The sequence below is a fragment of the Phoenix dactylifera genome, chromosome 11, assembly GCF_009389715.1.
Source record: "Phoenix dactylifera cultivar Barhee BC4 chromosome 11, palm_55x_up_171113_PBpolish2nd_filt_p, whole genome shotgun sequence".
In the NCBI taxonomy this organism is placed as follows: domain Eukaryota; kingdom Viridiplantae; phylum Streptophyta; class Magnoliopsida; order Arecales; family Arecaceae; genus Phoenix; species Phoenix dactylifera.
The window spans coordinates 27,881,693-27,896,552 of record NC_052402.1 but is presented as its reverse complement, the minus strand read 5'-3'; the positions used below and the strand labels follow the sequence as shown (position 1 = coordinate 27,896,552).

The window sequence follows — 14,860 nt, the reverse complement described above, 5'->3', positions numbered from 1 at the left end:
CAACTCAATTCAACAAAAAAACTGTGAACATCATATGAAATCTCAAACACTAGTACTTGTTTGATTCTGTACTCTAATTATGTCTTTTTCACTACTGTATCTGAAAAAATGAGTGCTGTTATTTTCAGCAATCACCTTTTGTTAACAACACTCTATAACACTTATGAACACATGCTTGGGGTAGAATGTTGTAATGGGAGCATGGATATGCATTAGACACCTGTCAAAACTCCCATATAGCTTTTTTGAGGGAGAAACTACCAAATTGTTGATGCATCTAGATTTACATCCAAAACAAATTTTGAAGTGCCATATCTTTTAGTTTTGCTCTCACATTTCTTTGTCCACCAGTGTTCATAAATTTGAAAGGACTTGCTAACTTCTCACAAAAAATATCAGCATAGCATTCCAATTATCAACATCAAGAACATAAACATTTTAATGAATGATATGTTACAAAAACAAAGATTTAAAACTAAAAATATAAATAGAAGCCTACATACATTGAGGGCAAATTCCTTTTCCGAATTACAATATATAAGTATAATACATTTCAAGATTGTCAGAGAAGCCTGAACATTATTAGCTTGACCACAGAAACTGAATAAGTACAGAAAAGTGAACTTGTCCAATTTACCAAATGAAGCAGGTCCTGACCCCCTTTTTCTTTTGATTGGTCTATTGGATTCAGAAAAATGCTAAATACTTAGCTTTCAGATTAGCATTCTATTAAAAAAAAATATTGCAGAAAAGGGGTATAATAGCTTCCACAATTTCTGCAACAAAATCCTCCCCAATCACTACATTTTCTGAATGAAACTAACATATTGGACAAAACATAAACTTTTCCCTCCTTCATAATCTAGAAATCACAGGAACTGAAACATCCATCTATGTGTAGTATGTTCCATAGTTCTCCACCAAAGGCCTTCCAGATAACAAAATTTCTTATACATAGTACATAACAGGCTACAAGAACTACAACAGCACTCTCTAACAAAAAGAGACCAATTTCTTCAACCTCATAATTGCCAGGATGTAAATAAAGTGGGATCCAATGCTAGGTTAAGAATCTAAGATGACCATTCCTTCTACATTTTCGTTTCATGGATAAGTTGTGCTAAATCCAATATGTCCCAGGTCTCTGACACCCTTCTCAGCAAACAGAGCTATGTCCCCAACCCAAATGGAAACAGAGCTATAGAAAAAAACTTTTTTTTCTCAGTGCACGTCGCTTCAATTGACTAACAGTATAGATGAAACCAGAAGTGGTACATGTTAATAAATATTTTTTTGAATAAAATGAGCATTATTCAAGCAAGAATTCATCCGGTTCTCTTCTCAATTTTAATCTATCCATCCAGCTGCCACAAAAATTTCAAAAGAAAATGGGGAAGATTACAGCAGAGGAGGAGAATCTACCTCCTCATTCCATGAACACTTTGGCGCCGATCTCCTTCATCTTCTCTACAATTTTCTCCGCCTCCTCCTTCAACACTGCCCGGTCTTCAACACAGTGGGCGCCTTCTCCACCAGCTCCTTGGCCTCCTTGAGCCCCAAGTCCGTAAAGGTCCTGACTTCCTTAATGATCTTGATCTTGGAGGCCGCATCGAAGCTCTCCAGCTTCAAATCGAACGCCGTCTTCTCCTCCTTCTTCTCCTCCGCCTCCTTCGCGGCTCCCGCCCAGGCCGCCAACCCCCGGGAGGCCGCCGACGCCATCCCCGGCATCATCACGGCCATGACCGGCATCTGCTCCACACCCAACCGGCTTCTCAGGGCCTCCGTGAGATCCGCCAGCTCCAGGAGTGTGAGGCCGGAGATATCGTCCACGATGGCCGAGACCCGCTCGCTGGGCTGCTGAGGAGCCCAAGGTTGAGAAGCCGAGCGGAGCTCGAGAACGCCGACGACGACCCATTCAGAGAGCAATGAGGAAAAAAAGGAGGATTTGATCCGAGGTGGGGGCTTCGGTGGGAGAGAGCGGGAAGTAGGGTTTCTAAGGGCGAGGCGAAGAAGGGAGAACGAAAAGCCTCATAATAGACGATGAGTGGTGGTTTGGTTGGTTGGAAAAATTTTTGGAGGCGTTGGGACTGCGGAAAAAAGAGAAGGGTGCGATGAGAAGAGGGCAATGAGTCCGGAGACAGCGAGAGAGAGGCTTTGGGAGGGTTAGGGGACCCATAAACCCTAGGTTGGAAATTCATGAAATACTACGTAAAAAAAAAAATAGAGATGGGGGGGGGGGGGGGGGGGGGGGGGGGGGGGGGGGAAGGAGTCTCAGGGGATTTTTTATGCAGTGGAGTCCCAGAGGTTGTCGGGTGGCATCATTGTCACTTGGGCGCAGGATTCTTGCAGGTTGGATGTGATCCATGTATGTACCCAGGAGGTGGTTATAGTGATTTCGGAGGGTAGTAGAGTTTCATGGGTGCTTGCTGCAGTGTATGCCAGTACTGATTTCAGGGAGAGGAGGATATTGTGGGAGGAGGTGTCTCAGTTGATTATTCAGGGGTTCCCTATGATGGTGGCTGGTGACTTCAACTGTATTACGGATCCTCAGGAGAAGATGGGGGGAAACCCTTTTCATATGAGAGGAAGGTGAAGGAATTCCAAGATTTTTTGACAACGAATGGGCTGATAGATCTGGGGTTCATGGGGTCTAGGTTTACATGGTGCAACAATCAGCAGGGCCAGGCTAGAGTATGGGAGCGACTTGACAGAGCTTGCGCGACCGCCGGGTGGGTTCAGTGCTTTCCGGATCACCGAGTGAGTCACTTGCCCAGGATCGCGTCGGACCACAGTCCGTTACTGGTGAGTACAGACACTTATATTCCCAGTTCGGTCTCCCTTTAGATTTGAGAAAATATGGCTTGGTTACCCGAGATCATGAGAGATGGTGAGGGAGGCATGGAGTGCACCAGTTAGAGGAGACGCTATGTATCGGGTGTCTCGGAGATTGGAGTTGACGAGGAGACGGCTGAGGAGGTGGAACCGTGAGGAGGTGGGAGATATTTTCAGGAGGATTGAGGAGTCTGAGGAGGCTATGCTAGGCTACAGAATCAGGAGGACCAGAGGGGTGGGCCTAAGCGGATGAGGAGATGGAGGAGCTTAGATCACTATTGTTGCCCAAGGTGACAACCCAAGAGGAGGGGGGGTGAATTGGGTCTTTTAAAAACTTTTAAACTACTTCTAATCTTTTAGAGTTAATTAAGCTAAGTTGTATGGATGCTTAGTGAAATTTAAACTTAGCAAGAGTATGATTCTAATCTAATCAACTATTAAGCAGCGGATTCAATAAAAGATTAGTCTAAGTTTGCCCAAGTATGCAATTCAATTGAATGAGACTTGATTAAGTAAATTGAATATGCTTGCAACTAAAGGATGCACGAAGAAGAGTTAAGCAAGCTTAGTATCTAAGTAAGTAAGTGAGTGAGGAAGTCAGACAACAAAGAGCATCACAAACACAACAAAAATATAGTGGTTCGGTGCATCCCAGCACCTACATCCACTCCCCAAGACCTCTTGGGAATTTCACTATAATCCCTCAGATTACAGCCGGTTGTTTTACAAGCTCACAACCCAACTTGTTGTTTTGCGAGATCACAACGAACTCGGTCGGTTTTCACAGGCTCACCGACTAGAACCTACCGATTGTTTTCACGGGCTCACAATCCAACCCAGTTGGTTTTCCCAAAGGTTCACCAACCACAACCTTACAACGATTGTTTTTCGGGTTCACAATCAACCCAGTTGGTTTTCCCCAAAGGCTCACCAACCACAACCTTACAACATTGGTTTTCCCTTTGGCTCACCAACAAACCTTAACACCGTTGGTTTTCCTTTGGCTCACCAACCAAACCTTAACCTCTTGATTCAATCCCTTGATTGAATCAAGTTACAAGATATTAAAACAAGGGTTTAAAGACAAATACAAGCTTCTCACTTAAGCAGATATAGCAAATATAAATAAGTAAGGTAAAGAGAAGAACCCCTCAAACTAATTCGTAGATGGAGGAACTCGGCTTCTTCTTCACTTGACCCTCTTCTGATTTTGGCACGAAGTAGAGGATCACCGAGGCAGCACACAGTTGAAGAGGAAGCTTTGGGATTCACTTGGATGCTCTTCTTCTCTCTATTTTGCTTTGAATGGCCCTTTTGTGCTTTAGGGAGATTTTCCTTGTAATCTCTTCTAAATCTCTTTCCTAAATGTTCTCTCCCACTTCCATGCCGTCTCCCCAGCTCTCCTCTTGATTTTATAGCTTTACATGTCGTGGAACCAGAAATCTAGCCGTTAGAGACAAAAATAGAGCCGTTGTCCACAGTCTGCAACTCCTGACAAAGTTCTCGTTGGGATCGGAGTCGACTCGCGCGATCTGGAGTCGACTCGACTGTAGCAGGAGTCGACTCATACTTTTCTGGAGTCGGCTCGGCAACTGTTCCAGATTTGAATTAAAGTGGTCTTCTCGACTGGGAGTCGACTCGACTTAACCCGGAGTCGACTCGCCCAAATCTGGAGCTGACCTTGCACTTTTTGGAGTCGGCTCATCCCAAGGAATCCATAGATGTATTCTTCAACTTGGCTCACTCGAGTCGACTCGTGAATTCTGGGAGTCGACTCGGCGCTCAGAGGCCGAACTCCCGATCTTCTGTCTTTTGGCTCGTTCAGTCTTGGAGTCGACTCGAACTGTTCCGGAGTCGACTCGGCTCTCAGTATCCGAAAAACAGTCTTCTGTCTTTTTGGAGTAGCGCTGCCTTGGGGTCGACTCGAGCTGTCTGGGAGTCGACTCAGCTCTCAGAGACAATAATTCGGTCTTCTGTCTTTTGGTGTAGCGCTGTCTCGGAGTCGACTCGGGCTTTGCGGGAGTCGACTCGGCACTCAGTGTCTGAAATTGGCTCTCTGACTTTTTGCTTTGTATTTCTCTGGGAGTCGACTCTTGCTTCCTTAGGAGTCGACCTGCCAACCATTGGAGTCGACTCGAGTTCCTCAAGAGTCGACTCGGCTCTCAGGGTCCAAAACAGCTTCTCTGTGTTTCTGCCTTGTTACTCCCTGGAGTCGACTCGTACTATCCAGGAGTCGACTCGAGGACTATTCTTTTGGATTTTCCTTTGAATTTGCTCTTCCAACTTGAGTCCTTTGAACTTGAAACTTGGGCCAATGAAGTGTAACTTTCTTCCAACTTTTCTTGAGAGCTTTAGAGGCCTTCTTGTGTTCTTCCAGCTTGCTATGTTCATTGCAAAATGAATATTTTTCTCCTTGCAACACAAACATTAGTATTTATACTTCAAGATTTTTGTGATCATCAAAATCAATCTTTAAATCAATCTTTGGGTCATCAGTCTCCCCCTTTTTGATGATGACAAAACTTGGAGTATATGCAATATAAAATATATTGTGTTCTAGAAGTAGTGCATAGCTAAGTTGTTTAAAGTAGAAAATATATATCTTTAACATATACTTCATGATAATGCTTTAGATTTAATCAACTTAACATAATCAACACATAAAGCATTATGAGCATATACTTAGATATTTCTTCCCCTTTTTGACAACATCAAAAAGATAGTGAAACATTAAGCACAAAGATAAGAATACTCAAATATTTCTTTTTCTTATTGTACTCTGATTTGCATGTCAAATTATTGCAAGGATGTGAATCATATAACTCAAGGCAATAATATTAGAATAAGATTAATGAGCATAGATCAGAGTCAATTAAGATAATTTCAGAGCAGAACACATCGAATGTGATTCCAAGGATAGTTTTCAACTCAAGTGTAGATGGAATCTTTCTTAAGTTAATTCAAGAAGTACCACGAATGATATTCAAAGAAAGCACGAATGGAAATCTAACCTCTCTTCAATAATAAGTATGAAAGCTTGTTCATTTAAGATCTTTTGCCCAATATATTAAGTATTTTATCAACATGAGAGCAATTTAATTAATTTTCAGAGTATAAGATCAAAACTTATATACTTGAAAAACATATCATCATGTTGGATCATTAATTCTTAATGACTTCAAAGTTCTTTAATGATAATAAGAGCATTGGGGCACAAATACCAAAATATGGATTCATGCAATTTTTGATATATCTTAGAGCTCTCTTAAAGACTTTCTTTTATTCCTTTAGAAAATAAGCACAATTTGATACATAAAAATAGGAATTGGCACAAAATTGAAGTTCTAAGGAGCAAGCCAATTAGGACTCATTAGTGAATTTCAAAATAGATTTTCTAAGTGATACTCAAGAAAATTCAACACATTATTCTCCCCCTTTTTCATTAAGTTAGAGGCTCTTAAGATCAACTGTTTGAATTGCAATTTGGTTTCATGATTTATGCATAAGATATATTAACCAAATAACAAGCCTCAAGGAGTATCATAAAGATTTTCAGATTTAAATTTCAAATGATACATATTGGAGAGCATTAGGATCACTTTTCACTTGGTATGCTTTCTCTCTCCTTTAGTTATAGATTTATGCGATTAAGTTCCATAAGATCTCTCCTTCTGAGATTTTCTTTCTCCCCCTCAATTGATCATTCCATTTAAGAGTTTAGAATTTGAAGATAATGTTCAGTAAAATTATCAATCTCAAAAAAAAATTTTCTATAAGTTTCAGCTTATTTTCATAAGACTCAATGTTTGAGATAAGACAACCTTTATAGAACTCATCTCAAGGTATAAACTCATTATATAATTAAAGTAAATCTTACAATATAATGAGGTTCATTAAAATCAATCCATAAAAAGATACTGAATATCTAAAGCTCCCCCTCAAAAGATGCATTCTTCTTTAATCATTCTTTTCTATTGTTGAATTTCAGATTTTAATGATAAACGTGAATAAAACTGAAATTCTATGATATCGAGAATGTAGAGTAATCTATCATTATTCAAAATTTGTAGCAATTACTCTTTCTAATCCTTCAAGAACAAGTTATGCTTTCTCTTAATCTTAGAGAAAATGTGTAGAAATATTAATCAGAAAATGATTCATTTGAAGCTCAGTTTCTTTCAAAAGCATTCACATTTTCTTTCTTTTAGAATCATTTGAGTGAGCTGAAATATTTCTAGCTTTAAAATCATTCACTCTATATATATTCTGATGGAAGTCTTTAAGAATGTAGGAGAGAAAAACATATAGATGATCATTGAGGTATATATATTTATAGAATTCTATTTCTTAATCATAGTTTTTCAGCAATGTATACATGAAACACAATAAATCTTTTTAATATCAAAATAAAATCATATATTTAGAAATTTTGTTTTCAATCAAGATCATCGAAAGACACATCATTTGGACCAATATTAGTACACTCTAAAGATAAGTAATGATATGTTTCGGATGCGTATCGGAGCAATCAACCAAGGCATCAAAATTAATTCTGTTTTTCTTTCATTAAGATTTTATTTAGAAATCATATTGAATTTAAGCTTTTATATAAAATCAGATTCTGAATTTCATAAAGATTTTCAAAAGAGTCTTTCAAAGTCATAATTTGAGATATGTATCTTCCACATTGTAGCTCATCTTAAATCATTATGATTGAAAACACATATTTCAATAACATTCGAGCACTTTCAGAATCTTTGTATTTAATATTGAGTTTCGATACAAAATAAAGGATATTTTAACAAGTATTAGGACATTATGTATCAAAGTTAGGCAAGTAGAAAGATAGATCAAGATCAATTCAAAATAGAAATATCCTTCTCTTCTTTTTTTTTTGCAAATCTATTTAACTTTCAAAGATAATCGTGAATGACAAATCTGAAATTTCTTTTCAATAGTACCAGAATAAAACATTCAATCAAATTATTTAAGCATGGAGCATTACACAATATTGAGAGTCCGTAATTTAAAGCATCATGCCACATGCAAAACATATTACGTGTTAAGTCATGCATTAAAATATTAAGAATAAGCATGTCAAGGACCAAAATCAATTCTTTTCAAATAAACTCCCCTTATTTAAATATAATCTTGCACTGATTTCATTCTTAAGGTGTGTTTCCAAGTAATTAAAACTTGACTTGATTCTTCTTATACTTTCATTTACTTTGTCATTCATTTTTACTTTCTTGTGCTCTATACTCTATTTGCTCCCTATCCGGTGGAGTTGGAAGGGGCACGAGGTACTACCACTAGCCTCCCTCTTGTGCCGTCCCTAATATGCCCTACACCGAATAGTTGGGTCAAATAGTGCCGGGTACTACCACTAGCCTCCCCATTGGCACCATCCCTATGATGAGCAATATAGAAAGGTTAAAATGTTCACTTGAAACTCTCTCTATTTAGGTGTAATTAATTACGAATTTTATCCCTTCCAAAAGAATGTTCACACAAGTATCACAAATGTGCCGAATATATTATGCTTGTTTTGCTTTTGCTTAAGATTGGAGTACTTGCCTTCTCTTGAATAATATCCATTTTCTTTTCTTTATCTCTCTCTCTTTTTGTTATTCTCAAGTAATTTACATGAAAGAGCAGAATAAAGAAATAATCTTATGTATCATATAGATGTATATCATGCAAACAACATTTTCATTAAGCTCATGGACTCATAGCTTCTCACAAGTTATTTTAAATCAATATTTTAAGCATATACTTGTGTATTTCATGGTTATGATATAGGCAAAGGAATATTTTAGTTTGAGCAAACCATGAAACAATTTCTAAAAGCATAAGTCAATCAATACATATATAGACATGATATCAAGAAATTAATAATTAAAGACTTTAATCATGCCATAGTAAGATTTAAATTAATGACTTTGCTCAGCTAATTTATGAGAGAGGTATCTAAAATTACCGAATCATTCTGCATTCTTCAAGTCAAAAACCTACTAGAGAGGTATCTAAAGTCCTCTCTCTTGTTTACATGTGAATGTTTATTGTACCTTTTATGGAGGTGTCCTTCAAGTTGGAATCTCTCATTTTCTTGCTCAAGGATCCTGCAAGCTCCTTTTCTTCCTTGAAAGAAAGTTATTAGTTTCTTCAAGATACAAAACATTCATCCACCATATTTTTAACTAGATGACTCAATATAAGATATGATACTAGTTGAATGTTGAGCCACTTTACTCAAGAGATTCCCTAAGTATAAGCAAGCACATATCACTTGAACTAAAGAGATGGTTTCATTAACCAATATGGTTCAAGTACAAGCATGTGAGACAATAGAAGGATTTATCAAGATCAAATCAATTTCTTATTTTCAACATCAATTTAGCTTAGATTCTATTTGCTTAAGATAATTGTCAATAAGGCATGCTAACTAAGTTTTGATCAAATTGCCTTAAACAATTGTTTCTATCAAAATTCAGATTATGATTCATTTGTTATCAATAAATTATGATTCATTAGAGTTAGATTGAAGTCTTGCACAAGGGCACATAATGATCACACAATCTGGTCTATTAGGTATATGATAAAATAATTATTCTATCATGCTTTTGATGCTTGTTCCAAATCACAAATTGCTTTATCATATTTGTAATGAATGTTTTCAAATAAGGTGGTTATTTTACATAGATCTGAAATAATCACATAGAAGTGCATTCTACACATTCATTTGACAGAATATAAAGCTCATAAAGCAAGCAAATGATAATGGTGATCTTTACTTCTAATCATGCAAGAATTTCATCAAGATTTATTTCATCTTTTCTTGATTTAGTCTTTTAGTAGTTATCAATTTTTCTTCATTAAGTGCATTTCTGAAAAACTCAATTTGGTTCTAATTATTAACAAGTTTTCAGATTGTTATATGTAAAAGATTAACCATATACATATATAATTTGATTTTAGTATTTTGATAATAAATCATTAGTCTCATAAAGAATAAATTGAATTGATATTTCTTCAACTAGAATCTTTTCATTGAATATTCTATACGCATTGCTTGATGAATGATATCCAAGGATAGAAATATCTTTATCAGATTTGGCATTATTTTCAAAAGACCATATCAAGCATATCATAAGCTACTGAAAAATATGAAAGATATGCAATAGATCATTTTCTATTTTTCAGAAGATCAAATGGAGTTTTCATCAATAATAGACCTAATAGAAACCATATATATGACAAGCAATGATGATAGCTTTTAACAAATCATTTAAGTAGATGACTATCATACAACATTGCCTTCTTCATTTCTTCAAGGATTCTATTGATCCTATTTTACTTATAGTGTTCTTGGTGCAGAAACAATTGCATTCAATATTATTTTCTGTGCACAACTTAATACAAAATTGGTTTTCAACACTATGCCATGATACTTCTTTACTTTCATAGTTTGCAAACCTTTTTCATTTGATCCCTTTTTGTGAGTTTGTGCCAATGCAGAAAATATTTCAATTTAAGTGCCAAGAACAAAACCAATGTAAGCTTTTGAAAACTTAGTGTTGGAAACAACCACTTTAGATTTAGAAATTGATTTTTGTTTGTTTCCTTAGTTAACATGCATAGTAAACTTTGACCTTTCAGAAGATACTCTAAGTAAGCCAATGGCAAGGTCTTTTGAGATTAAGTACATACTAGCATGAGTTGATTTTATATCCCAAAGATGGTTTCTTTAATCTTGGTATTCATAGTGCATATATTCAAAGGCATACCAAGTGCATATTTTCATATCTATGATCGATAAACAATAATGCCATGGATAAAAACTCTCAATCAAGCATATAGAGAATTCATAGAGTTATTCTTAGCAACTTATCCAATAGTGAGTAAATCATACTATAAAATGAAGTGATTTGATAATATTTTCAAAAGTATTTTCTATATCACAAAATTGATCAATACTTGCAATTCATATTTTAATCAAATACTAAAGCAAAAGTAATGATGAGATGCAAGGGTTACTGATTTCATTATTATTATTTTTTAATTACTTTTCATAAGTGTATTTTAAGTTTCACTCTTTAATGTGTGTCTAGAGCACCCATTTGTATGAAAGTTCTATTTATTTTATGGGTATCTTGGCACACCTTCATCTACATCCTCATATTTTCATTTTGGGTACCCAAGCTTGCTTGGGTCCTTGAGAGTTAGGACATATGGTTTCTTTTGGAACCCAGATTTGTTTAATTGTAATAACTTTACCACTTGATTTAATTATGTTAGAACGATAGGTAAAGTTGTTATGCCCATTCTTTTCATGTTTGAAATAAGTTATCTTATTTAATGGTTTGCTTGGTGAATTGATAACCTTTTTCTCTAGAGATTTATTATTAAGTAAATGAGTCAAGCCAAATTTTGATTTATCATAAGCAACACATTGGCTTTCAAACATTATTTTTAATCTTTCTGAACTTACATTGAATTTGTTAATAAGAGATTTTGATTGGTTAATTTCTTCACTTAAGTTTTGATTTTCTTTAATTAAACTCTGATTTTTTTGAATCAATTGTTCTAAATTTAACCTTAAGCTTTCATTTTCAGAATTTAGTTTATCTTGTATTTCATCACTAGAGTTTCTTTCTTTTGAAATTTTCAGATTTAGTTTCTTAAGATTTTTATTCTTTATAGCTAATTTTTTACATTCACCATACAAATCATGAAAAGCATTTAATAATTCATCATAAGGAAATTCTTCTTGAAAATCATTTGATATAAAGGTAGATTCAGATTTTACCTTATCTTCTTGTGCCATGAAGCACAAGTTAGTTACCTCTTGTAGTTCTTTGGAGCTAATATCATCATTGTTGCTCCTAGCTTTCAATTTCTTGCTTGACTCTTCCTTGGTCAAGACTTTCTTACTTTTTATCTCTTTCTTCCTTTCTTCTTGCTTCCTCTTCTTCTTTGTCTTTAGGAAGCTTTTGAATCTTTCGGTGTTTGGAAATGGATCCTTGTTTTCATCACCGAACTCTTTGTTTTTTGAACTGTTCTGCCTCGGAGTCGACTCGGGCCTTATTGGAGTCGACTCGGCTAACTTGGAAGTCGACTCTGAAATACTTGGAGTCGACTCGACTGAGGTGGGAGATTCAACACCTTTTTTTGCAGTCTCATTGTTAGTATGTAATTGAAGCACATGTGAGCTAATCTGAGATTTATCATAAATATTTTCTAAAGTATCCCAGATCTCCTTAGCAGATAAGCATGCAGAAATCTTATGAAATATAGATTCATGGATAGCACAATATAGAATGTTCATAGCATTAGCATTCAATTGTGCTAAGTCTTTTTCATTGACAGCTTGAGAGAGTGTATGAGAGTCATTTATAATGATACTCCATATTTTATAGTTTTGTGATTGAACAAAAATGCGCATGCGTGCTTTCCAATATGTGTAGTCTAAGCCATTAAGTAGTGGAGGTCTATCAATTAATTGTCCCTCTTCTAGAAAACTATCTATTTGAGTTGTCATGATCTTTGGCTCTTGATCGTGAGATCAATAATTAATCTTAGAGCACCTGCTCTGATACCACTTGTTGCCCAAGGTGACAACCCAAGAGGGGGGGGTGAATTGGGTCTTTTAAAAAACTTTTAAACTACTTCTAATCTTTTAGAGTTAATTAAGCTAAGTTGTATGGATGCTTAGTGAAATTTAAACTTAGCAAGAGTATGATTCTAATCTAATCAACTATTAAGCAGCGGATTCAATAAAAGATTAGTCTAAGTTTGCCCAAGTATGCAATTCAATTGAATGAGACTTGATTAAGTAAATTGAATATGCTTGCAACTAAAGGATGCACGAAGAAGAGTTAAGCAAGCTTAGTATCTAAGTAAGTAAGTGAGTGAGGAAGTCAGACAACAAAGAGCATCACAAACACAACAAAAATATAGTGGTTCGGTGCATCCCAGCACCTACATCCACTCCCTAAGACCTCTTGGGAATTTCACTATAATCCCTCAGATTACAGTCGGTTGTTTTACAAGCTCACAACCCAACTTGTTGTTTTGTGAGATCACAACGAACTCGGTCGGTTTTCACAGGCTCACCGACTAGAACCTACCGATTGTTTTCACGGGCTCACAATCCAACCCAGTTGGTTTTCCCAAAGGCTCACCAACCACAACCTTACAACAATTGTTTTTCGGGTTCACAATCAACCCAGTTGGTTTTCCCCAAAGGCTCACCAACCACAACCTTACAACGTTGGTTTTCCCTTTGGCTCACCAACAAACCTTAACACCGTTGGTTTTCCTTTGGCTCACCAACAAACCTTAACCTCTTGATTCAATCCTTTGATTGAATCAAGTTACAAGATATTAAAACAAGGGTTTAAAGACAAATACAAGCTTCTCACTTAAGCAGATATAGCAAATATAAATAAGTAAGGTAAAGAGAAGAACCCCTCAAACTAATTCGTAGATGGAGGAACTCGGCTTCTTCTTCACTTGACCCTCTTCTGATTTTGCACGAAGTAGAGGATCACCGAGGCAGCACACAGTTGAAGAGGAAGCTTTGGGATTCACTTGGATGCTCTTCTTCTCTCTATTTTGCTTTGAATGGCCCTTTTGTGCTTTAGGGAGATTTTCCTTGTAATCTCTTCTAAATCTCTTTCCTAAATGTTCTCTCCCACTTCCATGCCGTCTCCCCTAGCTCTCCTCTTGATTTTATAGCTTTACATGTCGTGGAACCAGAAATCTAGCCGTTAGAGACAAAAATAGAGCCGTTGTCCACAGTCTACAACTCCTGACAAAGTTTCCGTTGGGATCGGAGTCGACTCGCGCGATCTGGAGTCGACTCGACTGTAGCAGGAGTCGACTCATGCTTTTCTGGAGTCGGCTCGGCAACTGTTCCAGATTTGAATTAAAGTGGTCTTCTCGACTGGGAGTCGACTCGACTTAATCCGGAGTCGACTCGCCCAAATCTGGAGCTGACCTTGCACTTTTGGAGTCGGCTCATCCCAAGGAATCCATAGATGTATTCTTCAACTTGGCTCACTCGAGTCGACTCGTGAATTCTGGGAGTCGACTCGGCGCTCAGAGGCCGAACTCCCGATCTTCTGTCTTTTGGCTCGTTCAGTCTTGGAGTCGACTCGAACTGTTCCGGAGTCGACTCGGCTCTCAGTATCCGAAAAACAGTCTTCTGTCTTTTTGGAGTAGCGCTGCCTTGGGGTCGACTCGAGCTGTCTGGGAGTCGACTCGGCTCTCAGAGACAATAATTCGGTCTTCTGTCTTTTGGTGTAGCGCTGTCTCGGAGTCGACTCGGGCTTTGCGGGAGTCGACTCGGCACTCAGTGTCTGAAATTGGCTCTCTGACTTTTTGCCTTGTATTTCTCTGGGAGTCGACTCTTGCTTCCTTAGGAGTCGAACTGCCAACCATTGGAGTCGACTCGAGTTCCTCAGGAGTCGACTTGGCTCTCAGGGTCCAAAACAGCTTCTCTGTGTTTCTGCCTTGTTACTCCCTGGAGTCGACTCGTACTATCCAGGAGTCGACTCGAGGACTATTCTTTTGGATTTTCCTTTGAATTTGCTCTTCCAACTTGAGTCCTTTGAACTTGAAACTTGGGCCAATGAAGTGTAACTTTCTTCCAACTTTTCTTGAGAGCTTTAGAGGCCTTCTTGTGTTCTTCCAGCTTGCTATGTTCCTTGCAAAATGAATATTTTTCTCCTTGCAACACAAACATTAGTATTTATACTTCAAGATTTTTGTGATCATCAAAATCAATCTTTAAATCAATCTTTGGGTCATCAACTATTGACATTGCATGACGGCCTCCTTAGACAGCAGGAGATTTTTTGGAGACAGAAATCGAGGGTACAGTGGATCGTGGAGGGGGACAGAAATACTAGGTTTTTCCACCAGGCGACAGTTATCAGGAGGCACCAGAACAGAATTAGAGTTATCAGGGATGAGGAGGGGCAGCTGTCGGAGGAGCCGGAGGTGATTCAGAGGATCTTGGAGA

General features: G+C 37.3%; 1 protein-coding gene across 1 annotated transcript; it reads right to left on the bottom strand.

The window, feature by feature from the left end:
- Window positions 1-1,257: 1,257 nt before the first annotated feature.
- Window positions 1,258-2,176, bottom strand: LOC103698641 (50S ribosomal protein L7/L12). Its single transcript, XM_008780680.4, is given in 3 exon segments — window positions 1,258-1,498; window positions 1,501-2,027; window positions 2,173-2,176. Coding segments are annotated over 3 exon segments (603 nt in total). The 3' UTR covers window positions 1,258-1,426.
- Between the last annotated feature and the right edge of the window lie 12,684 nt (window positions 2,177-14,860).